The sequence below is a fragment of the Sinocyclocheilus grahami genome, unplaced genomic scaffold, assembly GCF_001515645.1.
Source record: "Sinocyclocheilus grahami isolate Dianchi unplaced genomic scaffold, SAMN03320097.WGS_v1.1 scaffold316.1, whole genome shotgun sequence".
Lineage (NCBI taxonomy): Eukaryota > Metazoa > Chordata > Actinopteri > Cypriniformes > Cyprinidae > Sinocyclocheilus > Sinocyclocheilus grahami.
This window is the reverse complement of record NW_015505495.1, coordinates 1,157,032-1,180,992: the sequence shown is the minus strand read 5'-3', so window position 1 is coordinate 1,180,992 and position 23,961 is coordinate 1,157,032. Positions and strand designations below refer to the sequence as shown.

General features: G+C 34.6%; 1 protein-coding gene across 1 annotated transcript in view; it reads left to right on the top strand.

Annotated features, from left to right (window-relative positions):
* Positions 1 to 23,961, top strand: part of LOC107601975 (mannosyl-oligosaccharide 1,2-alpha-mannosidase IA-like) — a 126,246-nt gene that overhangs the window by 100,010 nt on the left and 2,275 nt on the right. The window contains exons 7-12 of the mRNA XM_016294348.1: positions 3,769 to 3,863; positions 7,124 to 7,247; positions 7,336 to 7,429; positions 12,919 to 13,034; positions 16,072 to 16,291; positions 22,689 to 22,861. Coding sequence (XP_016149834.1) covers positions 3,769 to 3,863; positions 7,124 to 7,247; positions 7,336 to 7,429; positions 12,919 to 13,034; positions 16,072 to 16,291; positions 22,689 to 22,861 — 822 coding nt within the window. The remainder of the gene's footprint in view (positions 1 to 3,768; positions 3,864 to 7,123; positions 7,248 to 7,335; positions 7,430 to 12,918; positions 13,035 to 16,071; positions 16,292 to 22,688; positions 22,862 to 23,961) is intronic.

Here is a 23,961-nt window from a genome sequence, read left to right as displayed (position 1 = left end):
ACACATATATATATATATATATATATATATATATATATATATATATATATATATATATATATAATTATATTAATAGTGTTATTATTATTATTATTATGTAATGCCTGAATGCCTGATGTTAACTATTATTATTATTGATAATCATAATTAATATTAATATTAACAGTTATATTATTCTGTGTCAGGTCATAGAAATGTTTCTTTTATATTGTTTCTTAACAATAATCCTGTTAAAATAACCCAAGCCAAAATGTGTAACTATTATTATTATTATTATTATTATTATGTAATGCCTGATATGAACTATTATAATTAATAATAATAATAATAATAAGTATTATTATTATTAAAATATTAACAGTTATATTAATCTGTCAAGTCATAGAAATGTTTCTTTTATATGTAATATTTCTTATATTCTGTGAGGAACTTGTTGAAATAACCCAAGCCCAAGTTTTCAGCAGCATTAATGCGTTGTCTCTGTCTTGTCTCCTGGACAGATAACCTGAATTGCTTTTAAATGAACTTTTGATAAAGTCAGAGAGCAATCGTTGTATTTGATAACCAAAGTCAGCACTCCATACACAACTCTATTTGATGCGTTTTCCATTTTCTTTTATCCACATCATTAACGTGTGCATTTATTCAGCTGCATCAGTCATTCCTCGTGGGAGCTTTATCCTCCACCACTGTTTGTTTTCTGGAGGTGAAGCCTTCAATCTGATGTTATTCAACAATAAATGGCTTTTAAAATTCATTTCCAGCTGCAGAGCTGTGCGTAAGCATCCTGTAATTAAGCTGAAAATGTCTCTGCTGCTGTACAGCGAATTGAGGAGATGCTGATGATGAGAGGTCAAAGGTCACGTGCGTACAGATGACCTGAGAAGCTGCCCTTCCACCTGAGCATGTTTCTTCAGATGAAAATTAAATATTAACTCCAGGCTGGAGTTTCTTTGCCCATGCCTGTTTTTCTTTTGCAATTGGTTAGAGAGAATTGTGGGCTTTTTTGTGTTCAGACTGAAAGTGAAATGTTCGCGCTGTCTGCTGCTGTCCTGGATCAATACTGCAAATTTCCCATAACAATCAGGATCCTTCTGTCAGATACTATAACAATCAAAGGAATAGTTTGCCCAGAATGCATTTTCTGTCATTATTTACATGCAGTTTTTTACTCCAAAAATGACCAAAATGCACCATAAACACACCATAATGCATTATATTCCAAGTCTTCTGAGCTCATACAGTAACTTTGTTTGAGGAGCATATAGAAATTTAAGCCATAAAAATAAGCATTTGCTTTTTAATTACACGTTAAGTTCTGTCTGAAGGCTTTAGATTTGAAACCCTCTGGTGCTTCCTGTGTGGTGGTCAAAAAATGACCTTTTTTTTAATTGTTTCAATTACATTAATGTACTATACATTCTATGATTTTTATTTATTTAATATTTTGTATTTTTAAGGGATTTTATGGTACTAAATTATATTTATGCAGTGCTTGTAATCCATGTATTACCTTTTAACCATTTTTTGAGCATAGACCTAAAAAAATTTAATTTCCAACTTAAACTGTCGTAAATCTTCAATGCTTTTGAAACACAGACTTATGTTTGATCTCTTTTTAAAGAAGACGCTTGACAGATTACTTCTGAAATGAAAAAAGTTTTAAGTTTATTGTTATGAAACATGCACAAAAATACTATTTTCAAATGTCATATGAAATATATATTTTCCAAAGCATGTTTTACTCTAAAACTGCAAGAAAATTAAAGCCATAAATCTAAACAAGTTGTGTTTCGAATTTAAGTTTGACATCTCAAAAAAATGAGCTTTCAGGAAGATTTTCTTTTGGCGCGGTACCAAATATTTCCACTAGGTGAAATTGTTTTCACTTTCATTTCCAATGCACTCATTTTTGACTGCAAGGAGAGCAAGTGTGACTATTTTTTTCAGGACCGTTTAACCATTTCAAATAAATCAAGATATTTGTTTATTTATTCATTTGTTTGTTTATTTATTTATTTTGTCCACATATCAAGTCCCAAAAAGTTTGCCAAGTTTCATACGATTCCGATTGTCATGAATCCGGTCCGTGGCCTTCCGGCCGAGGTCATTCTACCATTACATTGACTCTCACATTACACAGACTGTTACATGTCACTCCGGACTACAGTTCCCATCATCCATTGCACTTACACAGCTGAATTCACTGATCACACAGCCGTCACTAATCACACGCTCACCTGAGAGCCATTACTCACTCTATTTAACACTCTCTCAGTTCCTGTTCAGATTGCCGTGTATTGTTCTGCGTTTATCACTCATCTAGCGATAGCTGCATTACCGAGCCTGGTGTCTTGTTTTCCTTGTTTTCTTCGTCTTGCCTTGTCTGTTTCTCCGTGTTCTGATCACTGGCTGTGTACCTGGATTATCCCTCGAGTCTCGCCCAATTGGATACTGTTCGCCCCTGCCTGGACCTTTGCCTTGTACCTGGATTATCCCTCTTGCCTTGCCATCAATATACCTGTTTGCCATTTTCTGACCTATGCCTGTTTTTGACCACGTCTCTGTTAATAAAGCCTTGCAGATGGATCCGCACGCTTCCTGTGTTCCCTCCGTAACACAGATGGCGTAAAAAAATTATTAAAAAAATAAATAAATACATTTTAATTGTTCAAAAATGACTGAAGAGCACCAGAGGGTTAATGTACGCTGAAAAAAAAGTATTTGTCAAAGATGTAAATAAAGCATAAGTAAGATTATTAGAGTATGTTTTACAAGAAAATACTATTTCAGTCTTTCTACTTAAAATTTCACGTTTAATTCAATGTTACTTGACACTTCTTTGTCATTATTTGTGAAATTTATTAGCCATTTCTAAGTGAAAATAGTTTCAAAGTAAATCCTTAACCAATTTTTTTTTCAGTGTATTGCATAAGTTATATGCTTTACTTTTATGATGCTTTTTTATCATTTTGGAGCCTTAAAGCATCCAATTCATTTCGACTTTATTTTATAAAAATCTTTCAAAACATCTCATTTTGTGCTTCATGGAAGAAAGAAATGCATGCATCTGGAATGATATGAGGGTGAGGAATTAATGACAAGTTTCATTTTTGGTGGCACTGTTAGTGCGTCATACTCTGGCAGGTGAAGCCTCACAGATGGGATTCTGATGGAGTCGGTGTCTCCAGCTATGGGTCATTAGTGATCTCTCTGACACGAGTGCAGGGGGCCAATCAGGTTGCTCTTCTCCTGTCCTTCTCATCTCAGCCCTCGTTTCACGCTGCACAAATGCATTAAGCAGGAGATGTGCTGCCCCCGTTATAGCAGAGGGCACCGCATGTCTCTCTAGAGCCCACTGCTTCTGAGGAGGCTGAAGTTTGACCCTTCTGCTGGTGACACAAACTCTGCTCTCAGTGGCCATCCACAAACTCAAACTTGTTTTTAGGGTTAGGAAGAAAACGTGTGTGTATAATGTTTCTCTCCATATATACAGTGGGTACGGAAAGTATTCAGACCCCCTTAAATTTTTCACTCTTTGTTATATTGCAGCCATTTGCTAAAATCATTTAAGTAAATTTTTTTTCCTCATTAATGTACATGCTGCAAACGTGTAGATTATGAGCATTGAGGAAGCGTGTGCATGCGTGATTGTGAAGAAGCACCTTTATAGATGTGTATGCTACATTGCAGGATTAGTTAACACTATGTGATATATACTGTATCACTATCACTATTAGCACTATGCTCTTCTGTTTTGTCTTTCAGATATTTAAGCAGAAGGTGATGGAACTGGGCGAGAAGTTGTTACCCGCCTTCAACACGCCCACCGGCATTCCCAGAGGAGTCATTAACCTGGGCAGGTGAGCATCTGACGCAGCTCCTAGTGTCCCGTCTGCTGGCATGACGCATCCATTCACAAAGCCATATGTCTCAAATATCTTTTTTTGCTTTCTGAGAGAAAGAGATGCTTTCTGGCACTCCTGCCGCCCACCTGGCTTCCATTAGCCACCAGCTCGCTCTGACAGCTGCAGGCAAATTTAATTAACTGATTCTCACGCTAATTCCAGTTAGATGAGTAACAGGAGCCAGTCCTACAGATGGGCTGGGAGACAGAGGGCTCCGGTGTGGCACTCAGGTTAGTCAGGATGGCACTGAACGAACACACGTCACTGTGAATTTGCTCTATTATGACGTTTACACTACCGGTCAGTGTACAAGACTCTTCTGCTCACAGACGCTGCATTTATTTGATCAAAAATTCAGTAAAAACTATAAAAATGTGAAATATTATTATAATTTAAAATAAGTGTTTTCTATGCGAGTATATTGTAAACTGTAATTTATTTCTGTGATGCGCAGCTGAATTTTCAGCATCATTTCTCCAGTCTTCAGTGTCACGTGATCTTCAGAAATCATTCTAATATGCTGATTTGCTGCTCGAGAAACATTTCTGATTATTATCAATGTTGAAAACAGTTGTGCTGCTTCATGCTTTTGTGGAAACTGTGATACTTTTGAATTCAAAATATTTTTTTAAAGAAATCAATAGTTCCAAATGATCCAAAGTAACAGTAAAGACATTTATAGTGTTACAAAAGATTTCTACTCATCAAAGAATCTTGAAAAATAAAATGCATAATTTCCACAAAAACATGATGCAGCACAACTGTTTTCAACATTTATTATAATCAGAAATGTTTCTTGAGCGGAGGAGCGGAGGAGGGGGAAGAGAGGAGACAGACAGCACACAGCTTCGGGTTCAGACAGTTTCATTTCGCTCCCATCGAGCTAAAAACACAAATAAATGCACAGCCATTTGCACTCCGTATCGAAAACATATATATGAACATGCTGTTGCACCTTTGAACATGCTGGGTTGTGTCACGAAGCTGTAAAAACACTCATTAAGTGATTGAATCGCGTTTGTGCCGAACTCTTATTACAAAGCAAAAACAAACGCTCTCCTTCTTTCGATCCATGAACGTTTCTCTCAGTTAATCTACGCGATCTCACAGTCTGAAACGTCTGTCATAGCAAATCAACACATGCTGTTGTGAATAATTAAGCGAAGCTTCTTCTCATAGGATAAGAACACGCAGTCTTGTGAATAATTTAATAGACACCGACGCGTCATCGATGTACTATAGTCCATTGCCACGTCACAAATTGTGACGTCAACACGATGTCGATTTTAAACCCGGAAGATGAAAATTTTCTCAAACAGTTAAAATTATTGGATGCTAACATTGTCTTCTATGATGTGCAACACAAACACCTCTGCTAAAATCTCGGGAAAAAGTAGTCTGGGGTTTCATGGCCCTTTAAAATCAAGCATTTACATTTTTGGAATATTCTTTTAACATAAGCATCTGCTTAGCTTCTGTGTTTTAATACCAACAAAGAATGATTAAATGGGCTTCAAGTCATTTCTCCCACCAGTGAACTCTATCTGCCTTTTGTTTAACAAACAGTTAGCTGTTTTGTGCCGGTTTCGGTTAGTTTTTCCGACAAAAGTTTTCTCACTTTCCTCTTCCTCCCGAGACATCGGCGCTATTGATCGTTCCTTCAGAAGGGAAGCGGTGCGTGGCGCGCTCTCACAATAAGAAGCAGACACAAATAATCTTGTGAATTAGTTCCACAGTTTCACCGAACGAATCCCGAAGCCCCAAATCTGGAGCGGTTCATTTCAGAGTTCATTCGCTCTCTTTCCATGTTTCTCTCTTCAGGTTATTTCTACCATTTGGCAGGGGTGAGACCTGCAGCGTAAACAAGAGCAGAAACGCCTCCGTTCTGAACAACAGATGAAATTTGAATGATATTTAATCAAAACAAAGGATAAAGTGCTTTGGAAGTACTTTTCAAACTGCTCTTAAAATATTTACATAGTTGCATACAGATAAATACACCAGAAAAAAACTTTTTAATCAGTATTTTTGTCTTTTTTTGAGTAAAAATAACTAAACATCCTCAAAAGATCAATTTGCACGTGAAGCAAAAATTGGTAGCATAAATCTCATATTTTCATGCACACCAACAAATACACTACAAATGTATATTTTTAATCAGTATTTTTGTTGTTTTCCAGTAAAAATATAAAAAATCCTCAATACTCAAAAAAATACTCAAGAAGCAAAACTTTGTTGCATAAACCTCAGTATATGTTGTTGCATACAGACCAGAGATATTATAGTTAACTAAACATTTCTCATTTTATTTTTACTTAATGTACTAAAATATTTAAAACTGGGGGGAAAAAATTATAAAAACTGTAAAGACATACATATATTGAAAAAAAAACTATCAAGATGACAAAAATGCACAATGAAATGACTAAAACATTAAAATTTAAATATAAACTATAATAGTATCTAAAATAACTCTGATACAGACAAATACACTACAGAAAATATTTCTGTCTTGTTTCACAGTACAAATAAACAATTCCAGAGGAGGAAGGAAAATAAACTGAAATCCATTCCAAACATATTTTCCATGAACAATAATCAGTGTTCGAACTATACCGTGGACTTTGGGGGAGCCCACTTGTTTTTTTTTTTATAACGGGGGGGTAGTTCGCACCCTGACAATAATAATGAATAATATATTGTGCGGTTTTGCTGTTTGTCTTATTTTAACAACGTTAAAAATGACTGATTAAGAAAAAATATTGCGTTTTTCACCAATGCATATTTAACACCTTAAATGAGTGCATGTTAGTTTTTGCTGCTGGCTTGATGATAATTGTTTCCTGTGTAAATGCATCTTTTGCTGGTATGCAGGTCAAATCTGTGTAACCTTTATGGTAGAAAACTTCTTTGGATTTTTTTGTGCACACCATGTTCCTAGGTGGAAAAAAATATTTTAAACCTGTATTTTTATGGTTGTTCTTCAGTAGAATCATTAATGGCATCATTATGGATTTGGCATTGTGTAACACTCTCATGTGGGATGAAGCGAAGGCTTTTAGCACGTCTGTGTTAAACTGTTTGCACAGTGAATAATCAGCGCCCTGGCATCCGCTCTGCATGGTTTGGTGCGGTGTTGCCATGGCTCCAGTTAGCCGCGGTGTGGTCTGTGGTGGGTGGCGGTGTTCACGGTGCTGCTCTGCTCTCTGTTGCAGTGGCACCAGCTGGAGTTGGGGCTGGGCTTCGGCTGGAAGCAGCATCCTGGCCGAGTTCGGTACGCTGCACCTGGAGTTCGTTCACCTGTCCGAACTGTCCAGAAACCCCGTGTTCACTGAGAAGGCAAGAGTCGTTTACGTCCTGCTGATTTACTCTTAGAGGATGGGATACGGGCTGTGAATGAACAGTGTGATTTTGTGTTTTTCTTTAGGTGATGAACATCCGAAAGCTGCTGAACAAAATCGAGAAGCCTCACGGCCTGTATCCTAACTTCCTGAGTCCCGTCAGTGGCAATTGGGTACAGCGTAAGTAACATCTCAGTGGTTTCAGATACATTTACATTTAGCAGATGCTCTTAGAGCAATACAAGATTAGTACCAGCAAAAACATGCAAAATAAATAGAATGCAAATTTGAGGTGAATTTAATGACCGCATTATCAAAATAGCCAAAATATTTAATACATAAAAGTGCAAGGTGTGAAAGATGATATCATAATTGCTAATGACGGCACATATAATAATATATGTATGTGGGCCTTCCCATCAGTCAACCCTAAACCCTTTAATCATTGAGACTCTGGAAACACAAATATTTCCAAATATTCAAATGTGTTTCTAGAATCACACGGTCTGTGCACATCTGGGACAATATGCTTAAACAACATAAAAGTGTGAAATCATTTTTTGGTTTAATGTCAGATGCTTTTCCATCCTCATAAAGTTTGCAAAACAAAATGAATCCCAGTGACGAACAGATTAAAAAACATCATGTAAAGATGTATTATTTTGTTGTGTTTCGCATGTTCATTGTATAATTGTCTTCAAAGCTGCTTTCTATACTTTAAGCAGACTGAAATAGAATTAATTTCGTGAAGAGCATAAATTCACTGGTGGACGTTAAAACTTTGGACTGGTGGTGTAAATACATTTATTTTGTTATTTCTGCTCTGCTCCGGGTCCTGAGAGCGGCTCTCACAAGCGCCGTCTTTGAGCTTCACAATGCAGTTATTCTGGCATGCACGACATCGATTGAGCCAGCGCGGCTCTCCTGTCAAGCAGGGACGTGAGCCCACAGCCAAGAGTTATTAAAATGATAATAAATCCCATTACCTTTTGGAAATTGAATCTTTCAGATTCACCTGAAAAACAGGAGAAACATTTTTTTCCTCTTGAACGGCCTGAATGTAATCTGCGACTGCAGTGTTAATTGGTGCAGCATGGGAACGGCTAATGAGTGTCAGCGATAGTGATGAGAGCGTCAACAGAGCGAAGGGCGGATACCAACATCCCAGCCATTGTGTGTGTTGATTCCGATTATAGTACCCGGATCATCCGTGAACCGAACACAATAAACCGTGTGCATATCAATAGAAAGCATTTGCTTATGCTTCTGGTTCAGAGATAAACAGGATGAATTTCATGAAACCTACTGAGATCATCAGGGTGTGAATTACCCCCCCCCTAGCCTAGACATAATATGTGACCCTGGAGCACAAAAGCAGTGTTAAGTCGCGGGTCTGTGAGAGCCAGAAATCTTGCTTGTTTGTAGGTGACCAAATACTTATTTTCCCGAGGAATTTACCAATTAATTCTTTAAAAATCCTACAATGTGATTTTCTGGATTTTTTTTTCTCATTTTGTCTCTCATAGTTGAGGTATACCTATGATGAAAATTACAGGCCTCTCTCATCTTTTTAAGTGGGAGAACTTGCACAATTGGTGGCTGACTAAATACTTTTTTGCCCCACTGTATAACAACCCAGCCACAACACATAATTGCGAATAACATGCCTTACCTTAACACAGAATCGACCACAGAGTCCAGTGTTTATATTTTTTCTACGAATCTTTGAGTTAACATGTACTAAACATGAGTGGAATTTGCACCGCAGCGCCCCACACCTTGATGCTCATGACAAGAATAGCATGTATAGTTATCTTTATTGAAGTGAATTAGGTTTAAATCGCCGCCATGCTTGAATGAATGATATTTTTGCAATTTTACACATAATAATCCACGATGATCACATTACACCAAACTGAAATTGCACGTCAAAATAACACATTGTCAATATTTTTTGAGACCCCCCAAAATTTCACAAATCACGTTTTCAGGGGAGCCCAGGTCTTATTAAGGGGAGCCGAGCTCCCCGGTAGTTCGCACCCTGACAATAATAATGAATAATATATTGTGCGGTTTTGCTGTTTGTCTTATTTTAACAACGTTAAAAATGACTGATTAAGAAAAAATATTGCGTTTTTCACCAATGCATATTTAACACCTTAAATGAGTGCATGTTAGTTTTTGCTGCTGGCTTGATGATAATTGTTTCCTGTGTAAATGCATCTTTTGCTGGTATGCAGGTCAAATCTGTGTAACCTTTATGGTAGAAAACTTCTTTGGATTTTTTTGTGCACACCATGTTCCTAGGTGGAAAAAAATATTTTAAACCTGTATTTTTATGGTTGTTCTTCAGTAGAATCATTAATGGCATCATTATGGATTTGGCATTGTGTAACACTCTCATGTGGGATGAAGCGAAGGCTTTTAGCACGTCTGTGTTAAACTGTTTGCACAGTGAATAATCAGCGCCCTGGCATCCGCTCTGCATGGTTTGGTGCGGTGTTGCCATGGCTCCAGTTAGCCGCGGTGTGGTCTGTGGTGGGTGGCGGTGTTCACGGTGCTGCTCTGCTCTCTGTTGCAGTGGCACCAGCTGGAGTTGGGGCTGGGCTTCGGCTGGAAGCAGCATCCTGGCCGAGTTCGGTACGCTGCACCTGGAGTTCGTTCACCTGTCCGAACTGTCCAGAAACCCCGTGTTCACTGAGAAGGCAAGAGTCGTTTACGTCCTGCTGATTTACTCTTAGAGGATGGGATACGGGCTGTGAATGAACAGTGTGATTTTGTGTTTTTCTTTAGGTGATGAACATCCGAAAGCTGCTGAACAAAATCGAGAAGCCTCACGGCCTGTATCCTAACTTCCTGAGTCCCGTCAGTGGCAATTGGGTACAGCGTAAGTAACATCTCAGTGGTTTCAGATACATTTACATTTAGCAGATGCTCTTAGAGCAATACAAGATTAGTACCAGCAAAAACATGCAAAATAAATAGAATGCAAATTTGAGGTGAATTTAATGACCGCATTATCAAAATAGCCAAAATATTTAATACATAAAAGTGCAAGGTGTGAAAGATGATATCATAATTGCTAATGACGGCACATATAATAATATATGTATGTGGGCCTTCCCATCAGTCAACCCTAAACCCTTTAATCATTGAGACTCTGGAAACACAAATATTTCCAAATATTCAAATGTGTTTCTAGAATCACACGGTCTGTGCACATCTGGGACAATATGCTTAAACAACATAAAAGTGTGAAATCATTTTTTGGTTTAATGTCAGATGCTTTTCCATCCTCATAAAGTTTGCAAAACAAAATGAATCCCAGTGACGAACAGATTAAAAAACATCATGTAAAGATGTATTATTTTGTTGTGTTTCGCATGTTCATTGTATAATTGTCTTCAAAGCTGCTTTCTATACTTTAAGCAGACTGAAATAGAATTAATTTCGTGAAGAGCATAAATTCACTGGTGGACGTTAAAACTTTGGACTGGTGGTGTAAATACATTTATTTTGTTATTTCTGCTCTGCTCCGGGTCCTGAGAGCGGCTCTCACAAGCGCCGTCTTTGAGCTTCACAATGCAGTTATTCTGGCATGCACGACATCGATTGAGCCAGCGCGGCTCTCCTGTCAAGCAGGGACGTGAGCCCACAGCCAAGAGTTATTAAAATGATAATAAATCCCATTACCTTTTGGAAATTGAATCTTTCAGATTCACCTGAAAAACAGGAGAAACATTTTTTTCCTCTTGAACGGCCTGAATGTAATCTGCGACTGCAGTGTTAATTGGTGCAGCATGGGAACGGCTAATGAGTGTCAGCGATAGTGATGAGAGCGTCAACAGAGCGAAGGGCGGATACCAACATCCCAGCCATTGTGTGTGTTGATTCCGATTATAGTACCCGGATCATCCGTGAACCGAACACAATAAACCGTGTGCATATCAATAGAAAGCATTTGCTTATGCTTCTGGTTCAGAGATAAACAGGATGAATTTCATGAAACCTACTGAGATCATCAGGGTGTGAATTACCCCCCCCCTAGCCTAGACATAATATGTGACCCTGGAGCACAAAAGCAGTGTTAAGTCGCGGGGGGATATTTGTAGCAATAGCCAACAATACATTGTATGTGTCAAAATTATCCATTTTTCTTTTATGCCAAAAATCATTAGGATATTAAGTAAATATCATGTTCCATGAAGATATTTTGTAAATTTCTTACCGTAAATCTATCAAACATTTAGTATCATTAGTAATATGCATTGCTAAGAACTTAATTTGAACAACTTTAAAAGCGATTTTCTCAATATTTAGATTTTTAGCACCCTCAGATTCCAGATTTTCAAATAGTTATATCTCAGCCAAATATTGTCCTATCCTAACAAACCATGCATCAATGGAAAGCTTATTTATTCATCCATTTAAAATAATTGACCGGTTTTGTGCTCCATGGTCACAATTGTGGATTTACTTGTAAATATTAACTCCTTCCCTGCCAAACACAGAATTTTTCCTGGTTTCTGTGTTTTCACTGTTATACGCTCGGGGGCGCTATTACACATCTCCTGAATGAGTCCAGATTCTCCCGATCAAAAACACAGGCGAGGAAGATGCAGGAACAAGCATATGTGAGCAGATGCATATGAAAAATATTGCAATCATCAACAATAAACAGCATATAAATTTGCTAATGTTAGCGAGTGAAATGTCGATCCCGGAAGTGGTAAATATGGTAATATTACAATAACATCTGTCATCGATCTTGCATTATCTGATCACTTCTGTGTCTTCTTTAACAGTATTGATAATTCTGTGACAAATGCAGCCGAAAGTATTGTTAAAAAACGTTATATTACCTCTGAAGTATAGCCGAAAATCTGACTTGTGAAAGGAACATTTTACCATCATCCTGTGATGACTTAATGAATTTAAAAATAGAATATAACAGCTCTTGCTGCAGTTGCTCCACTTAAAACTAAAAAGTTAACTACAAAACAGATAATTCCTCAGAAGACAAATCAGACTGAGACTTAAAAGAGACAGTAGAAGTGCTGAACGAAGATGGCGTAAAACAAAATTAGAAATACGTGTTAATATGCTCATTGAAAATCTTAAAACTTACAATAAACAAATCCACAGAATGCGGCAAGCCTGTTTCTCAAATCGTATTAATATGAATAACCCCTGATTATTTTATATATATATATATATATATATATATATATATATATATATAAATTAATTAACTATAATAAATTATATTTAATACTTTTAATTATAATAAATTATATATAAGATTTATTATAATTTAAATACGAATTATTAGGTTATTAAAAATATGAAGTACTATAAATATAATATATTTATATTTGATACAGTTTATATAGTTCTTTAAATAATATAATAAATATGAAATACCATATTTATATAATGTTTTTGAGTACAGTTTTCTTTTCTGTGTTGATGTATTTCCTGTTAAAATCTTATTGTCCGTGAAATGACTTCATTTTCTTCATTCAGAATATTTTTTGTTATGATTTTAGGGTCAAATGCACATGTTTTCCTTGTTTTTTTTCAAGGTCCTGCGCATGTTTTCTTGTGGTTAATTTGATGTGTGTGATTCAGAGTTAGTTGTAGACATGATTTTCCTCTGGTTTTCTCAGATCACGTGTCTATCGGAGGTCTTGGGGACAGTTTCTACGAGTACCTGATCAAATCCTACCTGATGTCAGAGAAGACGGATCAGGAGGCCCAGAAGATGTACTACAGCGCCATGGAGGTTCGCAAACATCGTCAATACACTATTTATTGTATGCTTGTGCCATTTCATTTTCTTGCAATTTAGTTGCACATGCAATTTCTGGTCTTCAGTATGTTCAGTGAAAAATAAAGAAATAGAAATGAGTGTCTGTACCGGCAGTAAGCGTGTAAAATAGATTGCACGCTTTAATTTAAACTTTATTAGATTAGTTTAAGATTAGATTCGCCTCGCGCTCATAATGATCCAAGAGGAGAAATATAACAGAGAAAGCGAACACTTTCTCACTTATTCTCACTTAATTAGCATATTAGCTTTTTCATTACACAATGTTTCCCTTGAAGAATGAGATCTGCCAAGATATTAATTACATTTATAATCAGGAGAGGCCAATTTCATCAGCCTAATGTTAAAACATCAAACATGTTATCAAATATCCAGTACTTTGTGCAATACTTATGATTAGTGTGAGTGAGTTAATAAGTTGATGTGAAATGTTTGCAGCCCATATAATGTTTGATATTTGTCTCGATAGTCATGCATTCGCTCTGATTTTGATTTCACGTTGACTTTAAGTGGGTTGTTTTCATTTGATGATGCAAAAATGCAGAAAACTGGTGATGCAAGCAAAGAAAAAGCATCTGAACGAGTTTTGTGTGGGGCTCACAGAGCAAAAGCAAACGATGAGTCATTCGCTATTGATCGTCATGATGGCTTACGCTGTTTTCTGCTTCTCTAAAGAGCTGAAGCCATAAAAACGCAGGAGAAGAGACTCTGACTCTGAGATGTTTTCTCGTAAAGTCTTTGGCAGATTTATACACCTTCACGTCTCAAAGTCCCGATAGAATCTCAGTGAGGCTTGACTTCAATTCTCCACGCTGCATGCTGTCTTATATTATACATAAAACATTTCATGCATAAATGTCGGCTTCTACGGCAATGTGTGCACACCGTCCTGCTTTTATATGTGCTTTATTGAAATCCAGCGTCGCCTTGATTTCAAAGCACTTTACAAATCTAATGGATGTTTCTTCACTCTCGCACAAAACACGTCCATCCTTCTGTTTCTCATAGCAAGCACGTTCGGCTGCGATTAATAGCTGCATTATCTTCAGCGTGCATGAAAATCTAATGCTCCATCACTCAAATATGCTTTTCAGAAAGAGCTGGTAGCTGAAATTCACCACGACACTGTAAAGGATTATTTTTTTTGAAGTTGAAAATAAAACAAAGTATGTTTTACAAAAAATACAAAAATGTCAGTCTTTGCACTTCAAGATGTATCTTTAGAAATGTTTTAAAGTATTAATTAATTGAAGTAAAGCTGAAATAAAATAGAAAAATTTTATGAAAATAGAAATGTTGCCTTGGCAGCTAACTAAAATAATAAGTTCAAGTGCTAAAATTACTAAAATTGAATTACTAAAACTAAAAGTAATTAATTAGAAAGATTGCAAAAGCACGTGATAAAATTACAAAAAATTACACTAAATTGAAAAAAAAAATAAGAATAAAAGCTCATTTAAAATTTTTATAAATAATATAACAGTATATAAATAATGTTAAATGGAGGGTGTTGCAGTTTAGTTAGTAAATGATTTGTCTCTAACAAGAAGTTGTAAATAAATCAAAAAGTATGATTTACAAGAAAAAAAACTATTTCTGTCTTTCTACTTCAAAATTTCTTTTCGATTAAAACTATTAAAACTTTTTTTTCCCGTTAATTGATGTAAATCTGGAATAAAATTAAATATAAATATTAGATGAAAAACCTAAACTTAAATTATAATTGTTGCCTGGGCAACTAGCTAAAATAAATATGTTGAAGTATTAAAATTACTAAAGCAGAAATAAAAATAAAATTAGAGCTATATAGAAAAAACTCAAAACAACTCAGGCAAAAACTTAAAAACAAACTTAAACTAAATTGAAAATATAATAATAAAAGCTAATTTAAAATATTGTTTAATACTTTAAAAGTGTACAAATAATGTATAAATAATGTTAAACGAGGAGGTTACAGTTTAGTAAGTGATTTGACTTACAAAAAAGATTATTTTTTGAAGTTGTAAGTAAAACAAGTTTGTGTTTTACAACAAAATACTATTTCAATGTTTCTACTTCAGAATTTCTGTTTTATGAAAAATGTGTTAATTGAAGCTAATAAAATAAAATATATTAGATGAAAAACTTTGCTTGGCAACTAACTAAAATAAGTTGAAGTACTAAACTTACTAAAACTGAATCTAATAATAAAAGTTAATTTAAAATATTAATAATACTATAACAGTATATAAATAATGTTAAATGCAGGGTGTTGCAGTTTGAATTTTTATTATTATTATTATTATTATTATTATTAAAGTTGTATATACATCAAAAAGTATGATTTACAAGAAAATACTATTTCTGTCTTTCTAAAAATTCAATTTTATTAAAACTTTTAAAAAATCATTAATTGAAGCTAGAATAAAATAAAATGTATTAAATGGAAAATCTTAAGCTTAAAAAACAAAACAAAATGAAAATTAGAAATGTTGCCTTAGCACCGTATGTTGAAGTACTAAAATTATTAAAACTGTAATAAAAATAAACCAAAGCTGTATAGAAATATGAATAGCTAATAAAAACGGCAAAAGCACATACAATTACAAAAACGTATTTGTTTGCTTGTTTGTTTGTTCTTGCTAAATTACTAAAGCTACACTGAAAATCTCAGCCAGCCAATTTAAAATATTGATCAATATTACAGTATATAAATGTTTACAGTATAATGTACAGTATAGCATATTACAGTGATTAAGTGATTTGACTCCAGAAAAACTGATTATTTTTTTGAAGTTGTAAATAAAACAAAGTATGTTTTACACGAAAATACTGTCAGTCTTTCTCCTTCACAAATTCACGTTTAATTCAGTGTGTTACTTGCTGTTTCTTTGTAATTATTTGTGAAATATGTTAGCAATTTCTGAGTGAAAATTGTTTCAAAGTAAATCCTACAGCAGTTTTTTCCAGCCGCATTGCATTGATCAGAGTGATTTTTCCTGTGCGTTTGCAGGCCATCGAGACGAACCTGGTGCAGAAGTCTCCGGGTGGATTGACGTACGTGGCTGAGTGGCGGGGTGGCATCCTGGACCATAAGATGGGGCATCTGGCCTGTTTCTCCGGCGGGATGATTGGCATCGGCGCTGACGACGGCCCGGCAGGACAGAGGCAGCACTACCTGGACCTGGCCGCTGAAATCACTCACACCTGCCACGAGTCCTACAGCCGCTCAGGTCAGAAAGAGATCATCTGTGAACCGAACACAATAAACCGTGTGCATATCAATAGAAAGCATTTGCTTATGCTTCTGGTTCAGAGATAAACAGGATGAATGTCATGAAACCTGCTGAGATCATCAGGGTGTGATGATGGACGTCAAAACTAGACGTAGAGGCGTCAGAAAGTAGCCTAGACATCATATGTGACCCTGGAGCACAAAAGCAGTCTTAATATAACAGTTTTTTTCAGCTTCACGACACAGTGGGGCATATTATAGTTTTGAGATACCGTAGACTTGAAGTGCAACGCCTCACATAAAAATAAAAAAGAATAAATCAATCAATCTCATGATCATATTTAACTACAAAATCAAAAGGAATAAATTAAGAAATGATATTTTGCATTAAAAATTAGGACCATTACGATTATATACAATTTTTTCTCATAAAATTTTCATTACCATAATTAATTCACATTATTTTCAAATTAGAGTCACGTTATTTTAATACAGTGCACTTTTCTACTGCAGTAGATCATGTAATCCATACATAATGAAACGACAGTGTTATTTTATGAGATACCATTATAGTTTTTTAATGCTTTTATTTTTAGATATTTTGTCATTTTGTTGTGTTTTGTCATTTTTAGTGTTTATATATATATATAAATATATATATATATACTGTATATAGCTTGGGTTATATTTTCAGTTTAGTTTAAGTCTTCGTAAGTTTATTATGTGCTTTTGTCATTTTTATCAACTTTTTTTACATTTCTATATAGCATTACTTTATTTTTAAGGTTTAGTTTAATTTTACTTTTTTTGTACAACAACTTGGTGTTTTTTAGTTTATTATTTTTATTATTTTACTTTTTTAGTACATCAAGTTAAACTAAATTATATGTATATTATTATATCTTACATTTTAGCTAATTATATTTTTTATATTTTATTTGACTTCAGTTAACGATTATTTTATTTCAAGTAATGAAAATGTTTTTTAATGGTTTTAATTTTAATTTTCAGTCTTAGTTAATTATAATAGCCATGGTACAACAAATACTATGAAGTATAAATACGTCAAAATTGAAATAATATTTAAATTATAATACTTTTTTCATATTAATATCTTTTTTTTTTTTTTTTTGCATTTTGGAAATGAGGATTTGGGGGTGAAAATATCTGTGCTTCATTTTCTTGTTATATATAATTCCTCATTTGTCTCTTTAGATTTTGGTATAAAATCTGACCCGGCATGTTCTCAGCAGGTTTCATTCATCTGTTGTTCATCAGCTCTGGATTTTATTTTAAGAGAGACGTGAGGTCAGAAATGTAGAGATGAGATCAAACATGATGTTTGCTAAATCTGTAGCGTTTGGATTGTCCTGATGAGAGCGCTGTGAAGAACTGTGCGCTGTGTGCTATTTCTGATCTGAAGCAGGTTAGGCTTCATCTCATCTGTTTGCTTCTGCCGTCTGAGAAAGCAACAGTCTGAGGCTGTGATTATCCAGCGAAGCATGAGGACAAAGAGAAGACAAAGGGATGTTTCTGGGGAAGCTGCCTTTCAGCTATTTAATAAGAGTCAAATCACTTACCAACTAAACTTCCGTTTGATCAGTGTTATTTTATCATTATTTATATACTGTTACATAATTTATTAATATGGTAACACTGTATTTTAAGGACCAATTCTCACTATTAACTAGTTGTTTATTAGCATGCATATTTCTAGCATATTGGCTGTTTATAAGTTCCTACCTTATTTTGCATGACCATATTTTAGATCCCCATACCTAAACTTAACAACTGCCTTACTAACTATTAATAAGCAACCAATTAGGAGTTTGAGGCAAAAGGCATAGTTAATATAGTCAGAATTAGTCCTTAAACTAAAGTGTGACCATTTATATTTATATTAGTTTTTATTATTATATTTTCAGTTTAGTTTTAGTAAATTTATATGCTTTTGCAATTTGTATTATTTTTTATTTCTATATAGCTTGAATTTATTTTAAAGTTTTAGTATTGTTACTAGTTCAAATTAAACTTATTTCAGTTAGTTTGCAATTAAACATTTCTAATTTTCATTAACATTTTTAAATGAAATTTTAAGTCTTTCATCTAACATACATACATATATTATTATTTTTATTATTATTTTAGTTGACTAACAACACTGTGACATGAATTTAAATCAAATTATTGTTATACTTTGTACTGTCTCCTTAATGTAAATTAAGTTTAATAATATAAATTGTAGGACAGAGCATTGTTATCGTTAACTAAAACTAAACCTATCATTTTTTTTTATTATTCTAAGCATTAACTGAAATAAATAAAATAAATAAATAAATAAAAGCAAACTTTTTTTATTTCTGTTAGTTTCCAAGCAAATGTTTCTAATTTTTATTTAGTTTAAATACTAAAATTATTACAACAGAAATAAAAATAAATAAAAAGAAATATAAATATTAATTTAATACAAAAATAAATACAAACAAAAATAAACATTAACTGAAATTAAACAAAAATCTTATTTCAGTTAGCTGCAAATGCAACATACTTTTCGTTTAGCTGAAGTACTAAAATTACAAAAACTAAAATGGAAATAAAAAGTAAATAGAAATTAAAAAAAAAAAAAAAGAAAAAACTAAATTTCTTAAACGTTAACTAAAATTTGAATAAAAACAGAAAATATAAAAACAAAATTCAAATTATTTAAATTAACATTTTAAATTTTCATTATTTTAAGTACTAAAATTTGTAAAATTGAGGGAACATTTTAACAAAAAATATAAAAATGAAACAACAAAATGACTAAAACTTAAACTAAAATTAAAAAGGAAAATATAAAAATAAAAACAAATTCAAATGATTAATAAATACTGTAATGGTATTAATGATACTTATCTTATTTTAGCATGTATTTGAACGCATTTTCAGCATTTTAAAGAGTCGATTCAGATGCTGCACAGTTCATACTAGTTTAAATGATAAGTGGCTTATCCTACACTAGCTAACGCTGTGTTACTGTGTGAAATGTGACCCTGGAGCACAAAACCAGTCAATTTTTCGAAATTGAGATGTATGCATCATCTGAAAGCTGAATAAATAATCTTTCCATTGATGTATGGTTTGTTAGGATCGGACAATATTTGGTCGAGATACAGCTATTTGAAAATCTGGAATCTGAGGGTGCAAAAAAATCTAAATATTGAGAAAATCATCTTTAAAGTTGTTCAAATGAAGTTCTTAGCAATGCATATTACTAATCAAAAAATAAGTCTTGATATATTTACGGTAGGAAATTTACAAAATATCTTCACGGAACATAATCTTTACTTAATATCCTAATGATTTTTGGCATAAAAGAAAAATCTATAATTTTGACCCATACAATGTATTGTTGGCTATTGCTACAAATATCCCCCAGCGACTTAAACACGTTTGGAGAAACATCATGCTATAAATCGAGAAGTGTCATATTAATGTTGACAATAAACACTTCCCCATGGGAAAGTTTCTCTCACCGTAACAGACCGATAATCACCAAAAAACCACCACACTACACTTGAACACACAGCTGCGCTGCGGAAAATACTGTTCCATGCTGAAGTGGCATAATATTGCTAAAGAGACGGGGGATTGAGACAAAACCAACCAAAATCAGTATGCAAATTAAAATGTTTATTCAGACGAGAGTGCTTCTCCCGGACCGGGGCTGCTTGTAATTTTAGATTTTAGGGGCATAATGGGATACATTTGGGTTTGTTATGTTATGTTCTGCTTTGAAAGCATTGTGTTTTCATAAAGTTTGCTGGCGATCATTGTACACACAAACTACACACACGCTGTGTGTTTATGACCTCAGGTTTCTCCACGCTGTAAAAACACAAAGCTCAAAGCATCTGTTCAGTGGCGGCTTTGTTTTATCTGCTAGTATTTACACCAGCTGAGCAATCAGCATGAGGGGGATTAAAGACTTTTTCACTGCTTATAACCAGGGGTTAAATTGGGACTTGTTATGGGGGGGGTCACATGTACATACACTGCCTACAAAATCTTACATCAACTACAAGTTGAGAGAGCTTGAATTAGTAAGAGCGAGAAAGGTGTAAAAAAGAAAATATGGCCTAAATTGTTGAAAATGTACGAGGATAGTCCACTGATTAGAACCCTATGAAATCTATTTTATTTTTTTCATTAAAATTTTTTGTGGATTCCGTTTTTTTCCATTATAATTTTTTCTGTGCTCTGGTTTAATGGTTAAAGCATGTCTAATTAACCGAAATCACGAAACTTCTATAGGTTAACAGAAATGTATTAAAAGTTTAACAAAAGATTTTTAGGGCCCTATGAAATACATTTTACATTTTCTGGTTTAATTACATTTTAATAATCAAAGCTTAATATGTACTTTTAAGTATGTACTTTTTAGTATGTACTTTAATTTTCTGGTAATCAAATGTTGACATAAAACATTCATTTAATTAAACAATCCCTTTAGTGCTGCACAACAGAGGTTTACTGCTAAAATTAAAACAGAGAGGAACGTTTGTGTGATTATTCCTTAAAAATAAAGTTTTAATAAATGTTTTATTAGTAGTAGTAAGATGTACATTAGAGACCTGCACCTGCACCCACGGGACCCAACGCAACAGGGTGCGGCGCGGGGCAACTCTTGATGGGCGAGTGCGGGTGCGGGCGGGAAGACACTCGTGTGTGTGCGGGATGCGGGAGAATAAAATGATTCGCGTGACTCCCGCAAAATAGAAATTATCTAAATATAAAGTGTCTAAAACATTCACATTGTTATTTATCTGTTGTACAAAAGCAAAAAGAACAACTAATATTAACATTAAAATGATTGATATGTGCAAGCTAGGCATAGTTTCTATTTATAACACGTGTTTAAAGGGTAGCGCAATGTAGCCAATCACAGACTCAGCTGTTTTTTTTTCTAGAACGCAATGGCCAATCAGAGGTGATTAAGTTAGAATATACTCACCACAGTGCTGAAATTTGCGTGCTCACGAATCCTCTCATTTTAACACATGGGAAGTGTAGACATTGTGAAAGATTCATTGTGCATACATTTATTGTGTTATAACAGAGCTTTATGAGATCGCGTTTAACTGAGATGTCAGCTTTTAGTGATAATAAAGGAAGCGCTGCTCGCATTCTGCCATGCCAAACCATGCACGCAGCAGCACATGCTTGCTTTTCTGTTAAAAATAACAGTGGTTTCGCGCGGGTCTCTAATGTACATTTCTGTTACAGTTTCTTCAAGTTAAACCCAACTTTTATTTTGACGGGTTTCCACAAGGACCTTTAAGTTTCTGTGTGTATATTTAAGTGACCTACTTTCGATTTGTTCATCTAAAATTTGGCAAATTCCATTTGTATGACTGGATTTCCACCATATAAGAAAAAAATCATGCTTTGGCAAGTCATAATTATGACTATAAAAGTCAAATGTATATATGACTTTAAAAATATGACTTTGAAAGCTGAAACTACACAAACTAATTATGACATTTAAAAGTATTAAACAATATTATATAAATGGTAATTTGTTGCCTTTTTATCATATAATTTCAATTTAGTATGTCAAAATTTCAACATTTCATCTCATAATCATTATTATTATAAATTCATCATTATGACTTAATAAAGCATGATTATTTTTTTCTGACTTTGTGGAAACTTGCTTCCATGAATGTATTTTCTGCCCAGTGGTTTATTTAATCTTCCCAACCTGGCAACTCTTTCTACATTACGGAAAAAGCGCTCAAAAGTGCTAAAAAAAAAAGAGAAAAAAACACTGGCAAACATGTAAGTATCTCTATTGAGATATTAAGATTTAATAATCTCTATTAAGATTTCTGCTGTTTACTGCGACTAAATCTGTGCTTATGTGAAAGTGCAATAATTCTGATGAAATGTAAAAAAAAAAAAAAGACTAATTAATAATAGTGATTCTATTTTTTGAGCGAAATAATCTTGATAACCCATTTAACAATTATCAAACCCTACAACTTAATTAGAAAGCTGTGATGCAAACATAAAGTAAATTAGTAAACTCATTTCATTTAGATCATTCAGGCTGAAATGAATAGAAATTATCATTCTGTCTAAGGAAATATGAAGTTAATGTGTAAATATATCAATATTCCTCCAAATATGTGAGCTTTTGGACTGAGATCTCTGTGTTTAGTGAAGTGATGACATCTGAATGCAAATAATCCAGAGCAAATGTGACTGAATAAATATAAGGCTGTTTTTTACATTGCAGTGAAAGATTATGAAGACATTTTTCCCTTAAGAATAATGTGCAGTGATGAATCTTTCGTGATAAGACCAGTAACAGTCAGCTTTTATATCAACTTTAATGTTTTTTCTCTCAACAGCCACCAAACTTGGTCCGGAGGCGTTCCGCTTTGATGCAGGAGCCGAGGCCACAGCCACCCGACTGAGCGACCGCTACTACATCCTGAGGCCAGAGGTCATCGAGAGCTACATGTACATGTGGCGTTTGACCCACGACCCCAAGTACAGGGAGTGGGGCTGGGAGGCCGTGGAGGTGCGTGAGACTTACTGCACATGTACTCAACGTTTCAGCTCTATTTTTAGGTATATTTAGATTATTGGTCAACAAATGGGGGTTCTTCAAAGGCTGAAAGTGTTACCCGCAATCCTAAAAGTGTGAGTACAAATTGCCCGTAGTTTAGTAATCCTAAGTGCCGTATTATTTCAACCCTGTCAGATTCATATATTCACTATTGAAACAGATGGAGATAAACAAATAAAAATAGATATAATAAATTGATATCTTTAGGCCATGTTTGGTGGTTTATAATTGTTCTGATGATAGATGGATAGATGGATGGATGGATGGATGGAGGGATGGACGGAAAGACGGACGGATGGACGGATGGATAAACAGACAGATAGACGGATCGATAGATAGATGGATAGACAGACAGACAGACAGACAGACGGACGGACGGATACACAGACAGATAGACGGATAGATAGATAGATGGATAGACAGACAGACAGACGGACGGACGGATACACAGACAGATAGACGGATAGATAGATAGATGGATAGACAGACAGACAGACGGACGGACGGATACACAGACAGATAGACGGATAGATAGATAGATAGACAGACAGACAGAAAGACGGACGGACGGATGGATAAACAGACAGATAGATAGATAGACGGACGGACGGACGGACGGACGGATAAACAGACAGATAGACGGATAGATAGATAGATAGATAGATGGATAGACAGACAGACAGACGGACGGACGGATACACAGACAGATAGATGGATAGATAGATAGATAGACAGACAGACAGAAAGACGGACGGATGGATAAACAGACAGATAGATAGATAGACAGACGGACGGACGGACGGACGGATAAACAGACAGATAGACGGATAGATAGATAGATAGATGGATAGACAGACAGACAGACGGACGGACGGATACACAGACAGATAGACGGATAGATAGATAGATGGATAGACAGACAGACAGACGGACGGACGGATACACAGACAGATAGACGGATAGATAGATAGATGGATAGACAGACAGACAGACGGACGGACGGATACACAGACAGATAGACGGATAGATAGATAGATGGATAGACAGACAGA